This window comes from Eutrigla gurnardus, assembly GCF_963514095.1.
Source record: "Eutrigla gurnardus genome assembly, chromosome: 6".
Taxonomy (NCBI): domain Eukaryota; kingdom Metazoa; phylum Chordata; class Actinopteri; order Perciformes; family Triglidae; genus Eutrigla; species Eutrigla gurnardus.
The window spans coordinates 18,418,857-18,433,934 of NC_139920.1; the positions used below are offsets into that span (position 1 = coordinate 18,418,857).

At 40.5% G+C, this 15,078-nt stretch overlaps 1 protein-coding gene across 1 annotated transcript; it reads left to right on the top strand.

Annotated features, from left to right (window-relative positions):
• The first annotated feature begins 271 nt into the window (after nt 1-271).
• On the top strand, nt 272-9,216 carry LOC311015318 (phosphatidylinositol 3-kinase regulatory subunit gamma-like). Its single transcript, XM_084012460.1, has 11 exons — nt 272-831; nt 3,829-3,969; nt 4,331-4,436; nt 4,593-4,691; nt 6,347-6,527; nt 6,773-6,895; nt 7,016-7,158; nt 7,306-7,482; nt 8,105-8,176; nt 8,607-8,768; nt 8,935-9,216. Exons 1-11 carry the CDS (start codon nt 579-581, stop codon nt 9,122-9,124), a joined length of 1,647 nt encoding a protein of 548 aa, XP_083868586.1. The 5' UTR covers nt 272-578; the 3' UTR covers nt 9,125-9,216.
• The last annotated feature ends 5,862 nt before the right edge of the window (nt 9,217-15,078 follow it).

Below are 15,078 nucleotides of genomic sequence, written 5' to 3' on the forward strand. Positions count from 1 at the left end.
ACATTGCATGTTATTACACCATTATTTGACCAGCCTGCTTATTTTTCCAATTTCCAGGACTAATTCAAATTTCATTAATGCATTTTTTTGTTTTAGGTTGTCTGACATGAGACGTGTGCGAGTCCTTGAGGAAGAAATCAGATAGTCGTGTCCCTCTCCGGTGGGTTTACAGCTCAATAACTGGAGTCGAGGTCCCTATGAAGCAGGCAGTCAGCTGTTCGCTAACAAACTGTGGATGTTCTGGGTAGCTCCCAGGTATGAATCCCTTTAAGCGAATGACTGTGAAACAGAACAGAGAAAACTCCCACTGAGTGCGTGAAGGTGAAAACACACGATCTACTGGCAATGTCATCACTCTGCTCTGTGATGAAGACAAACCGGGGTTTCAGGCAAAGAAACATGCTCTACCTCCAAAACACAGGGCAGCCTTGAAGCCTGCACCATCGCCCTCTCTACCCTCAGCCATGAGTGTAACTGTTAGCTGATAGTATGTGACCAACAGCACCGTGGCACCTAACATCCTGCTGCTTGCCCACCTCAATAAACCCTAGCTGGACGATTCAGTCTGAGTTGTGAAAATGGCAGACGAGGGTTTCCAGCTCAGAGATCTAAACCGTGCGGAGGATAATGAACTCCAGCCAGCTGACTTCCCAACATCGTCACTCGCATCCCTCCATCTCAGGGACGAGGCCGTGGTCATCAGCGAGAGCACCAACCATATGGGGGATAATCCTGAGCCTCATTCTGTATTTTCTGTGATGATGTCATCGCCGCCACAGCAGACAGACATATCCATGGCTCCTAGGCCCGAGACTTCACCAGCAATTCAAGGTAAGATCTGATATTATTTTGATAACAGTAACTGTGGTGCATTTGAACAAATATAGTAAATTAATGATAAAAAGATGCATCTTATAACAGAGATGTTGGCGTTGCTAAAGTGTCATCTCATCCTTTTTTTTGTGCAACAAAGCAGACCATTTCCAAATCAACCCTGTGCTGCATTTAATGAGCCGTTAGAAAGTCTTAAGAAATCCCTGTCTGTAAGGACTAAGGACATTTATCTGATACAAGTTTGTGTCTTCCGTGTTAATGAGTTAGTTGGGGGGTGAAGGTAACAATTACAGTAATTATATTGCTGTCTAACATTGATAATACATGTTTATCATACAACAGAATTGGGAAGTGAAGTTATTTTAGTTATCCAGGGCTCAGTAAAAGCCATGTTCACTTTTTCTTTGGCAGTTGGAACCGTTTCATGGCCTGGATGGGCATGAAACATTAAATGAGAGGGGGGATATTAATATGGCTCTAAATAAAGGGTACATACATACAAACTAAAGAAGTAAACTACAACACCAAAGAAAAGTTGCATTAGGAAACATCCAATTGAAGCCAAACTAAAACTTCATACACCCAAATAATTACATTTAGCAGTTTTAATACATTTTCTTTGTGATTTTGGCATTTCTTCAAATGTTTTTTTTTACTTTAAAGAAAATGTCTCTATTCATAAACCCTACAACAGACTATTGTTTAATTATCTGAGGCACTCCTACAATAGTGTCAATGATTGATAAATCTGCCAGTTGTTTTATAAAATTTCTCAAAGCCGAAGATGGCAGCTACATATCGATTGTTTTTTAATGACAGTCCAAACGCCAAATATATTCAGTTTACTATGACAAAAGAGAATAAATCCTCACAATTAAGAGGCCGTGACTAGATAATGTTCATAATTTTTTTTAATTATTTTTCATCAAACTATCAAAATAGTTAATATATAGTTTTGTTATAATATAAACAAAATAGACTGTTTAATCGGCTAAATCAGAGGTCTTCCATGTTTTTCAGGCCAGTAATAATAACAGTACTTTGAAGGCTAAGTCATTAAAATAATAATTGCCGACAGATTCATATATTTATATAACACATATAACATAAATATATATATATAAAATAGGTAGATTTATATTTATATTTATTAATAATAATAAATAAAATAAAAATACAACAATTCATTGGCGCTTTGAAAACACAAATAAAAGCAACATATTTTCTTATTATAGGTTGCATTCATGTTAATGTGTATTTTTGGACATTCATATATATATATTTTTTTTTAAAGAAAAAAGTTTGGTTTAATTTCGGGGACCTCCTGCAGTAACTCTGTGGACACCCTATTGAAGATCTCTGGGCTAAACCTTTTAGCTCCAAGAGAATGTTGGCAGCTGGGATCACAAGATTCACCAAGTTTTATTTGATGCAGACCTTTCTCAGGTTTTTATAGTGGGCAGGTTTTGACAGTTTTACTGTTTGGAGGCCCTGGCTTAATAAGTTTACGCCCTTTTCTTATTTACCACAGTCTACGTATGATTCCTCCAACACACAGCTCTGTCTGCAGCAGCCATTCATTGCATCTCCAGACATGCCATCACAAGTGCTGAAGGGCTGATTTACATCACCTGCTAACAGCATGCCTCCCGCAGGAACCATAACCAAATATTAGTCAACACAAACAATCCACACATAAATATAATGCTTTCAGGAAACGCCTGGCAGACAGGTTCTCACCTTCCCCTGCTTTCCTAAAGCCACATTAACACAAGCAGGAACAATGAACACAATCACACACAGTCAGTGGCGGTTCTAGACAAATTTTACTGGGGGGGCCAAGGTGGGGCCAATGTTTGATCAGAGGGGCACATTAAAAAATGGAAACAAATGATATTTAAACATTAAAGGCTGCAATGTCCCTTCCTCGTTTCATGATGACTACTAGAAGAAAAACAACGTAGAGGCATACATATCATTTCACAAGTAACCATCCCGCCCTACTTAACACGGGCAGATACTGTTGATTACTTTACTCAATAAATGTATTATTTATCGAAATGCAACAGCCAAGACTGATAAAGTTACGTGGTTAACGTCACAACATTGCGTAGAACTAGCTAGGATACTGACATTCGGATATTTGCTTCTGCTTCGATGAGTTTGCTTAGATATTTAAACATAGCGAGATCAGACATTTACAAACTTGATTTTCTTATCGTAGTGAGGAACAACAGTAACACGGTTACGTGCAATAAATCACTTTACGAGATGAAATCGTTTTGCTTACCTTCGCCTCTTGCAACAAGACATTAGCTCCTCTCTTCAAAACTTGTGGCTGCCGTTCTCACTCTCATCTCGCATCCGGCAAGGCAGTGTTTGGGTGCGTCGCTCTAATTATTCCGTGTAGAGCGCTGAGTCACATTAGTTCCGCTTTTGGCGCTAGCGCATAAAATCGTAATAACTTGATCAATTTATTTCATTTTCATTTTATCATTCAGTCAGCTTATTCAGTCAGCTCTGGGGGGGCCACAGGGGGGGCCTGGGACATTTTTACAGGGGCACTGGCCCCTGTAGGCCCCCGTGTAGAACCGCCACTGCACACAGTTGCACATCGTCAGCTCCAGTCATTCAGGCCCACATGGCATCTCACTTCACACAGCTGTTGTTTGTTAGGCGAGGCCACGCCAGGCGAAGCAAAGCAAGGCGAGGTCGCGCGCTTAGCAGCGCAGAGTCTGGCTGAGTGGGCCCGAGTGTTGAGGAGTGCCCGTTCTGGTATTTTAGGCAGTCAGACAGTGTCACCTGTCAGTAGACTAGTCTGGACAGACTCTCCTACATGGTGCAAGACGAGGCAACACAACGATATCTCCCTCTGGACTCCTTGTCCGTGAGCCAGCAGTGTGTGCTGGACAGCCACAAAGTGCAGATAGCCACAGACGGACCGGCCTCAGCTGACAGGAGTAACACTGGGCCGTTGTGCGGTTGATGTTGCAGAGTTCTCGGAGCCTGAGATGGGTCAGAACGACAGCGAGGCTCAATCTTGCACCCTGACAGCGTTCCTGCAGGACCTCTCCTCCCCTATTGATCACGATGATGCGTTTCCTGCTCTAACAACAAGTCAAGTCCAGGAAGGAGGTACTCTCCAGCATCTCTTTGTTCTGCTCGTTAGAGGTGTAACGGACTTTTTAAAATCCTATTTAATCACTATTGTTCCAAAATATGGGATGATATACAACAACGCAAATGCAAGGATGCTTCATCCTTCTTGCTCAGCTTCTTGTGTTTTATAGTTTGGTTGATGTTTAAAGTCAGATGGTTCTATAATGAGTGAAGGAGGAGGATCTATTACAGAAGTAGCTTCTTAGTCTTTGGAACAAAAATTGAGGTCTGATGTCTCCAGCAATCCAGACTTAATAATAGACTTTTTAAATTATAAATAAATGATTATTATTATTTTAATATTTGGAGTAAATGATTGTATTGCTTTTGTGATCAGAACTTCAACCCAAGAACAACGTAACCAAAGCTATGGCAGCGTGCGACTCCAGTTCTGATGACAACAGTCTGTTGGATGCTGAGTGGTACTGGGGAAATACCTCGAGGTACTGAATATCTTCATATGGCGTGTTGATGATTTGCTGTATTACCCACTAATACAGAACGTTGATCCGTTTTGTTTCTAAAACATCTAAATGTCTGAGGCTTGATGCTCATTCTCAAGTTGTTTTCAAACCTTATTGTCCTCTGTGTTTGTACAGAGAGGAAGTAAATGAGATGATGAGAAATACTCCTGATGGTACGTTCCTGGTCCGAGATGCTTCCAGCAAGGTCACGGGGGAATACACTCTCACACTAAGGTAAGTGCTTTCCTGTGTTGTGAGCATGCCAAAATCACATTATAACAACTATTCCAGGGCTCTGCATGTGTAACAAAGTGTTTGAGCTGCTTATAGTCTAATGATTATCAGTGAGAAGGCTGTGTTTTGAATATGTAGTCAGAGGTCAGTTATTATTTCCCGGGTCCAATTCTAACTTTAGTTGTCTGGTTTCAAAGTCCAAATTTAGTTTTACTGGTTTATACTGTAACTTTATACATTTCCTGGTTTCTGTCCAATTATAACGAGAGACTGGGTTTCAGACATAAAGCTTTGCTGATTAAGGTTTGGCGCAGACGTAGACAAATTGCTTAGCAACATAACACCCTTTAACACGGGGTGTTTTTCCAGCTACCCATCTCACATCTGTCTCAGGGAAAAGGACACAACTTCAATCATTGCTGTCTACACCGTCTGTCTTTCACCGTACACCTGCTGTATATTTATATGGATGGAGAGAAGACACTTTGGTTGGATGCTGGCATCCAGGTAAAGGGTCTGTGCAGGACGGCGGCTGGGTGTTGAAGACAATGCATTTAAAACAGTGTTTAAGCCTCTCATATTTCCATATCTTAAATTAATCCCACGCTGATCCCACAAGTATGATGCTGGACCGGCTGCTCCCGTCTGCATTCGAGTAAATATATCTTGCAGCAGCAACATTTGTGCTGAGCTCTGCAGGGCCCGTCACATTTTTGGATCACACACTCTAAAGATATCAGGCATGTGAAACATCCACTTGCCAACATCTATGTATTGACTAAGCAAATATCAAATAGTGACTTCTCACAGCTACTTGCTGCACCATTAGTTGATCAGATTTTATGGGGTGGGCGGTTGAATGGCTTTTCTTTGAAAACAGAGACTACTTAACAGTCTTAAGAGATGTATACAATGACACACAGAAGTCTAAAAATTGACAAAATGGTCCAAAATGAAAACTTTACTTTGACCAGGATCAGCATAAAAAGGCACAATACTATAAGTGTGTTTTCACACCTGACCTGACCTCTTTTGACCTGCATGTACAGTTCACTTGGACTGCATGGGGTGAAAGCTGTTAATCAAACGCTGGTTTGGACCAAACAACCAAACCCAGACTGATTTTGTCCGTTTATTAAGTCCTTTAAAATGAGACAGCATTCCCACAATAATAAGCCCTGAATCCTTACAAGACCCTCCCTATTCCTCCCGTCTCTACCAGTTAGTCATTATTCGTAACATGCGGTCAATTTGCAGCCTTATAATACTAATAAAACGTATCAGTTATTTCGTTGTGAGCTCTTAGTGACACCAAAGAACATAAATATACACATGAGAAGCATGAAAATGCTACATAAACTTCTGTCTTCTGTCCTGATGACGCATGATGACAATAACCAAATCTGTCCAGTCACCAAGTTACCCGCCAGTCTGTTTAACTATAACTAGGCAACCGTGATAGTAATAGAACTAATACCAACTCCACTTCTACCGGCATCAAAACAGGAAGGAAGGGGTCAAGTGGTAAAGCACGCGTCTTGCTTGATTTGATACGTCTTGGTATGATTGATTGACTGATTGGCGATGAGTTTCTAGGGGAGATGTGCGTGAGGTGCATTGGCAGCTTTGAGTGAGTTACTCTTTGGCTTTTGCAGGAAAGATGGCTCCAACAGACTGATAAAGATCGTCCATAATAGCGGGAAGTACGGCTTTTCTGAGCCACTGGCCTTTCCCTCTGTGGTAGCCCTGATCCAGTATTACCAGAACAAGTCTCTGGCCCAGTACAACTCTAAACTGGACACACAGCTACTCTACCCTGTAAACAGATACCAGCAGGTGGGTTTAGAAGGCTCTTATATTACAGTCACATCATTACTAAATATAAAAGCATAATCCTGTTCAGTTTTGTTTATTGTCGTGGTTTATTGTTATTCTTGAGATTTTATTGAAAATGATGTTGATAAGCAGAGATGATGAATCGATGGAGGGATGGAAATAACATGCTTAGACTTCTGTGATGTTAGTTTAGATCAGATTAAATGAATGATAGGAGCTAAATAATCTTCTGTGCTCTGTAACAGCAGGTTGTGATGGAAGTTGACATTGATGCCGTTGGAGAGCAGCTGAGGATGTTTCAGGATCAATATAAAGAGAAGAGCAAAGAGTATGACCGTCTGTTTGAGACGTTTAACCAAACCTCCCAGGTACATCCTAATCACTGAGACTTCATTTTACTCAATACATCTGTGGTTTTATATAAAGCCTTGAATACTTTTATATTCAAGGCTATGTATAAAAGTAGACGTGTTGCCTTTCCTTCCCAGGAGCTGCAGAGCAAGCGGACAGCCATAGAGGCTTTCAGTGAAATCATTCGGATCTTTGAGGAGGAGTGTGAAACACAAGAACGCTACAGCAAAGAATACATCGACATGTTCCTCTCATTAGACAGCAGTACACAGTCAGACAAGTATGCCCCCCCCACCCCACCCACAATTATATCACTTAGAGTTTCCCATTGAACTTATTTTCAAACAAGCAGACTCTGAAATGTTTACTGAACTTCTCTCCCTCCTCCTCCTCCTCCTCCTCCTCCTCCTCCTCCTCCTCCTCCCAGGATTCAAAACAATCCAGATGAGCTGCAGTCGAAGGTGGAGGAGATCCACAACAGCAAGAAGAAGCTGGAGGAGGAGCTGAGGAGGAAGGAAATGGCTTACATGGAGGTCGACAAAAAAATCGACAGCCTGAAGCCGGACCTTGTGCAGCTCAGGAAGATCAGAGATCAATATCTGCTGTAAATCCAAACCTTCAGATACATTGTGTTGTGGATTTTAGTGTGTTTTCAGGAGAGAGGAAGCAGGTCAGATTATACAGAGATTATTACAACTCTGTGTAAGGCATGTAGTGCTGAGTAGGAGCGAGGTGAATGTATAGTCAGAATAAGTGCTGCCGCTGCTGTAAAGTATGTGTGTCTCATAACTGCATGCATATCAGGTGATGGGAGATGAAATCCATCTGATATGACTGATAAAATGTTTCGATCAAAACAGTCTCGACATACCAGTAACACAGCTGAGTTGTAAACATAGAGAACACTATCAGCTGTTGTCATTCATGTTGCCACAGCTGTGAATCTCCAGTATGCTCAGCACAGGGTTTTATCATTAGCCAGGCTGGGAGACCGTCATTCTAACCGGCAGTCTTCAGTCGGTCCGTTGATGCAACTTTTACAGTAGAAAAATGTAACTTTGTTCAGACAGTGTCCCCAAAACACTATAATGGACAGTGATATTAATTGCTATTGATCTGGTTACTTCTACTGAATCACAAGAAGCGATAGTGTACATCTTACAGCACAGTTTCTAAATATCAACATATGTCAGCCTTGTTTGAAGTGTGTTTTGTCCACGTTTCAGGTGGCTCACCCAGCAAGGCACAAGGCAGAGTCAGATTAATGACTGGCTGGGTATCAGGAACGAAGAAGAAGAGTAAGTATCCTCATTCATCCTGGCTGGCATAGTTAAAAGAAAAAAGAACAGTATGCTTTAATATATTTAATTCAGCATGTTCTCCCCGTGTAAGCGTGGGTTCTCTCCGGGTTCTCCGGCTTCCTCCCACAGTCCTAAGACATGCAGGATGGGGATAGGTTCGTTGATGACTCTAAATTGCCCGTAGGTGAATGTGAGTGTGAATGGTTGTCTGTCTCTACATGGGTAGAGACAGGCTCTGGCTCTGTGATAGACTGGCGTCCTGTCCAGGGTGTACCCTGCCTTCGCCCAATGACAGCTGGGATCGGCTCCAGCCCCCCCGCGACCCTGAATCGGACGATAAGCGGTAGAGAATGGATGGATGGATGGATATTTAATTTAAGATACGTCCTTACTAATCAAACCCTTCCACCTCCCCGTCCTCCTTTAGCTTGTACACTCTGGCAGATGAGACAGACGAGGAGGAGAGGAGCTGGTACGTTGGTGGTATGACACGTAAGGAGGCCGAGGAGCTGCTGAGAGGGAGGAGGGATGGGACTTTCCTAATCAGGGACAGCCAGACTCAGAGGGGCTCCTTTGCATGCTCCGTTGTGTGAGTACCATCTGATTTGCACCTCAAACTCAACATTACACCACGATCCCAACCCAGTAGATAAAACTCTCTCACCAAAAGTGGGTGCAAAACTCTTTCTAGGGGTCCAAACTACCCTAAACTGATCTATTATCATTAATACTGAAATATTACCTGTCTCATGCAGTGTGGATGGGGAGGCGAAGCACTGCGTGATCAACAGGACGTCCACAGGGTACGGCTTCGCTGAGCCCTACAACCTGTACCCATCGCTGAGAGAGCTGGTCCTCCACTATCGGCACACATCCCTGATCCAACACAACCAGCAGCTGAATGTAACCCTGGCCTGGCCCGCCCTCAGCCAGCAGCCCAGCTGAGACACACCAGCACACCACCCTGATGGCACTTTCCCAAAGCTTCACCGTACTGCACCACGGACGCACCGACACGGACACTGTTGCCAGGCTCTAGCAGAGTACCGGTTAGTGTTGTTACCATATAAGCATTTCCAGAAACACTTTGGATGCTCAGATCTACAAATCCTCCACTGATAAAGATGTCACCGCAAACAAACAAAAAACACGTGACTAAACAGTCACTCAAATGCTTTGCTAAGTTACGTGGAACAGATTTTGCACAGCTTTTCTACAGGAGTTTTAAGGTCGATTAGTTCATTGTTGGCTTTGTTCGTTAAATACAACTGCAAACGGACTGCAGCTCTGTTCTAATCTACTTAACTTCTTTTTAAGGCTATTATTCTTAATATGAAATATCCCATTTACATGCCATCTGCACATGAAGCTTGTAAAACAAACAAACAAAAAAAAAACACACAAAAAAAAACACACACACACAATTGGGCTTAAGTACTTACTGCACTAAATGTTTGCAGCAATACTGAGGTGTTACTGAAATATTGCCTCATCGTGACAACACCGGCACTCAGCGAGTTTCCCGAACCGATGCTGGTATTAAAAGGTGCAAAGAGCACAGCGGCACTATCAGGGTAACACAGAATGCTAGTATCTATCTTTCAGAATACTGATACTAACCTTATTTTTATAAGTAGAACTATCAAAGCAGAGAAATATAATTTGGCTTGTCGTGTACAAGCATAAAAAGGATGATATATTTTCCTGGTGGAGAGAAATCTATGTGAGTTATCCACTAATCCAGAGAATACATATTTCATATTTTCTGAAAGGCAAGCACAAGAAATCATTATGTTTCTTTCAGTATTTAAGTCAAAGTCTCTCTCTTGATTTGGCCACTCTTACCTCAAACGTTTCTAAACTGTTTTTGACAAACAATCCAATTTAATGCTCTGCATCAACCGTTGTCCCTCCACAGTACATATCTTAAATAATCAGTGCAGTTGCAATGTTTGATTTGCTTCTGGGAAATTGAGCTCAGGATGGGACTCTGCGTTACCGAGCACATGTGCATTATGGGTCGTGAAGTATGGAAACTGAGGAGACACAAGCACTTTATCCAAAACAAAACAACCAGAGCACACATAAGCACAGAGATGAGAGGTGGATGTTTGTTTAACGTATCGATGTTGCTGGTTGGAAAGAGGTTTTTATTTTAGGAGAATATAAAAGTTATTTTCTTATTGTCATCTTCATTCTGCACATTTCCACAATATCGTCAGTACTTTACAGATGTGACAAAACAGGAATTCATGGGGCTACCTCTGGGGTGTATATATGCTTTATAGCCCCGATGTGTAGAATAGTTTTTGTCCTCAATGGTGGTTTTAATCATAGAAAAATGGGACAATAACACTTAAGTTTGCGTCATCTATGTGTTTTAAGCTCCCTCTATATAACACTGTTGAAATAATATATCGATGTGTTGACTGTGGAGCAGCAGACGTGAAGCAGGGAAATAATGAAAGTGTTAATGTGCGTTGTTTACATGCACATTCTGGAATATCAATGCACAACAAGCAAGATTATTACACAGCTCTTCTAGATAGATGTTTCTGTTCCAGCCATGAAAATAACCCTTGTGTTACTCTCAGGAGAGATGCCTTGTCCCCTACAGTGTGACGCTGAGGTTGTGTCTAGTTGGATACATGAAGAAATAGCACAAATACCCTGGAGTGTCCTCGAGGAGAGTATCCTATGATTTAAATAATTACATTAAACTATTTTGTAAAAGTGAGAATCAAATACATCTTATTCCAGCCACATGCCGTGGGCCTATAGGCTCATATAAAATGACAGCTGTGGACCAAATACAGTACGTCAAATGTAACATAATGATAATATCGAAACTCACTGGTTTGATAAATGTTGGTACACAGCAGCAGGAAAAACCATGAGGATTTCCTTTCCTGTGACATATATTCCAACATTCATGGAAAATGTATATTGGTTCAATCTATATAGTAATCTATATTGATAAATATGATTTTGGAAACCAAAAGTTCTAATCATTTCAGGTCTATCCTGGTCCCTGGGTAGGTAACAGGGACTTCTTTGATAGTGCACAGTGTGTGGCACTTACAGTGATTATTATATATGGCATGTCTTTGACAGCTTTATCGTAGGCAACGGGCCTTGAAGTGACTCGGATGACTAAGCATCTGCACAGACATTACTATGGCATGGTTAGTTTGGATCGCCCTTCAATGTAATTTGTCCTGTTTATTGGGTTTCTTTACCGTTATGTTTTCAGACCGTTTACTGCCGTGAAGGGAGTTGGAAAACTTGTGTCCAAGTCCTACTTTGTGGCAGTGAAAAGGTATAAATGTTTGATTTTGCATGACATTGTTGTGTAACGATGACCAAGGTATTATATGGATTACTAATTATTATATGGCTGGCTACTGTTTTGATACCAGTTCTAGTACTATAAATCCACCGCCAGCTATAAAAGATATGTTTTGTTAATCTTCTTTGATGGGTTAGCCCTATTCTATGACTTTTTGTTTGTTGTTGCTTTGTCTCCATTATTGGTGCTAAGCACTCATTGCTGTAGTTTTCCTTGAAGGCACCTCACCTGTGAGTCCTACAGTATGAGTGATACTGTGATCAGACTCTTTATCCAAGCAAATGGTAAAGCTCTCATTGTTTGTGGTCTATTGTGTTCATCACCACATCTGTGATACAGTGTTGCATTGCACAGGATAAGGACGCAACCACTAAATGATGTTGCACGCAGGGCTTTTAGAAATGAAGGCTGAGGTCGAATAGTAAAAAAAAAACGTCCTATGTCTTTTCCTAACCATGGAGTATCGAGGCAAAAGCGTATTGAAAACTTTTCAAATCAATATCAATCAGCCTTGAGACCGCCAAACAAATAGTTTTAGAACAAATATCAGTTGATAAGCTGATATTCATAAGCTGATCAAAATGAAGCAGGGGGGGGGTAGGGGGGGGGGGTAGGTAGAGGGCGCGCTATTTTGAAACGTAACATATGGTCGTAATTCGGTGCTTGACACACGACCTATGTGGTCGTTTTCTCGAGGAGGACAGTCTGCTTATCATGGCTGCCACTTAGACACTTCCTGGTCGTTTCACTTAAGTTAGGAACCTTCCTAAGCAAAAATAGACTATTCGACTTCAGCGAAGACTCTGTAACTGGAAAGTTACTGTGAATACTCACACCTGCGGCCATCAGATGGTTGGTCAGATGATTTTTCATACAGTAAACGTGGATGGATGCACATCTGGCATGTGAAAGCAAAACACGGGCATCGTTCCGGTCATTCGGGACATCTGTCCCTTTTTCACATTTTGCACACTGGATAGATTTAATTAACGCTGTTAATTCAAGTCCAGATTAGAAATGTAAATGTATTTAGTAGTATGAATTCTAAGAAAATAATCTTTGCATATCGCAGTTAGTTTTGTAGCAGGAATGCAGAGAAGGTGTTCACGAACACACGACATAGTCGACGGCACTGCTCAGCGGGGTTTCCATTTAAAGCATAGTATTTGCACACAAGTGTCTCATGTGGTGTGAAGACACGATGACTGTCTTCATGGACGTCCACCCTGTTATGAATCAGGTGGCGGTGCTAAATATGGACACATTGCTGATGAGATTGATATGTTGTAGCACTGACGAAGCATCGATATGAGTCTTCAACTTGTGTTTCTCCGTCTCTTTACTGATACTTAGAAGTATTTAGTTCCGTAAAGTCAGACATATTTTTTGTTATTGTGTGTGGATTTTTTTTGTATTTCTCCATTGTCATTGAAATAGAAAAGAGATAAAAACACATTTCAAAATGATTCATATTTTGTAGGAGAATAACTGGCATCTCATCTCACGAAATGTGTCATGATTTACTTTCAGCCGTAATCATGTGAAGTAGTTTTGTCCAACTAATTCTTCGTAACCTATTATTACCTAATGTTTTATCAACGATTTCAAGCGCACGTTTGCTGATGTATATTAATAGAATTCTACACAGCTATAAAAGAATATTGTTATGTTACAAGCGGATTGACGTTTTACCTTTAAAAGTAGTCTGAATAGGTACCCAGGTACGTGTAAATCTTGGTAAGCCTTCCATCATCGTAAATGAAAAATAAGTGATTGCCGTTTAATTATTATTTTTATTATATTGTACAGTGAGCTAGCCCATGGTCCATAAAACCTCCCACCGGGGAGATTTAAAATCAATGAGACTCTCCCCCCTCCCTGTTACTCATTAAACTTTGTTGATTTTTTATTTTTTTTGCAAGATATAATGGATCTGTGTCGGAAATATCAAATGAGCCTTAATGGTGTATGGTTAAAAAAGAAGAAGACAACCTTGTTTGTCAAAGTGCTGGTGCAATGAAACGGTGATGGTTTCATTCCTAGAAGGGGTGAATTTATTTTGTCTTTCCTCCTCCACAATGACGTTCATATTGGATGCGATCAGTGCCACATGAAATATTCCTACTTGATTATAATCAATCGCCAAATCAATCACCAATGTTCAGCAGTGAGGCATGAAGCCACTTGTGTAGAGAAGCAGAGGGTATTGGTGTGAAAGATGGGACGATTCTGGAGAATATTGGTTTCGCAACTCGTCCCAAATCAAAAATGAATATTTGCTTTATTTATTACATGCATCACAACCATGATTTCCCTCCCAGACCTTATTGAAGTAAATGTACTTGGTTTAACAATAATATTTGGCCTGGCATGGATATTGTTGAAATGATGAATTAAAAAAGTATTTGCACTAAATGTTCAAAAGCCATTTGCTGTACAAGTTTGTGTTTTTGCAAATGTGACGAAGAGTTTGTTACACAGAAACGGTTGTATTGAAGTACAAGATTATGGTTGAGTAAAGGAACTGATTTTGTACTATAAGTATAGAAGAGGTACAGGTGGGTTTGGTATGTGGAAGGCATTGGAGACAGGTTAAGGTATGTCGTGGTGGGTTAGGTGTTGTTATGGGGAGGGTTAAGATGAAGGAGGTAGGTTGGTAACTGATTTTACATTTACATTCACACAGCTCTGCTCAGCTAACTTTATTTCACAAACACGGCAGAATCTAACATTTGTATCGCAAACAGGACATTTTAGGAGATAGGTTTGTTTTCCATCTCACTGTGTTAGATTGGACAATCATTATATATCAACTTTTTCAAATGTTTAAAATCTAGGGACTAGATAGAGTACTTGATGTTTCTGAAACTCTGATTTTTTTTTTTTTTTTCATTATTGCTGTATGGACTTGTTTTTCTACTTTAATTTCAAGTTTAGCTGCCCTTTGTTCATATTGCTGTGAGAAAATATTGTTAGTGCAAATGCTTAATTCATGTATTGATTATGCAAAACATTATGCTTTAAAAAAAAAAATATATATATATATAGCTTGTGTTTCATTCAGGAGTCATATGAGGAAAACGTCAAATATTTTAGTTGGTGTAAAACCTGACCCACTTCAGAACATCACTGTTCATGTATGCACTTTAAGATCCCCAAATAAATCTGAGATGATGGTTTCATGAATTGTTGTGTGTGTTATTTGATAACCTGATGATTTTATTTATTGCCATGGTTACGTTTACCATGGCAACCGCTAAAAAAAACGCATTTAGTTGCTATAGTTTTGGTTTAGGTGTTTTTGTTTACGGTTGCTATGGTAACGGTTGCCATGGTTATGGTTACTCTGATTTTTAATTTTATTTATTTATTTTTTCATAACAGTTGCTATGGTAACAGTTGTTTTGTAACCGTAAACAAAAACACGTAAACCAACATAATAGCAACTAAATGCATTTTTTTTTAAAATATATATAAAACTTCTTTCTGAGGAGCTTGTCTCTCTCTACCTTGTTGTCCGTATTGTCTGCTGGTGATTCCTGGTTGGCAG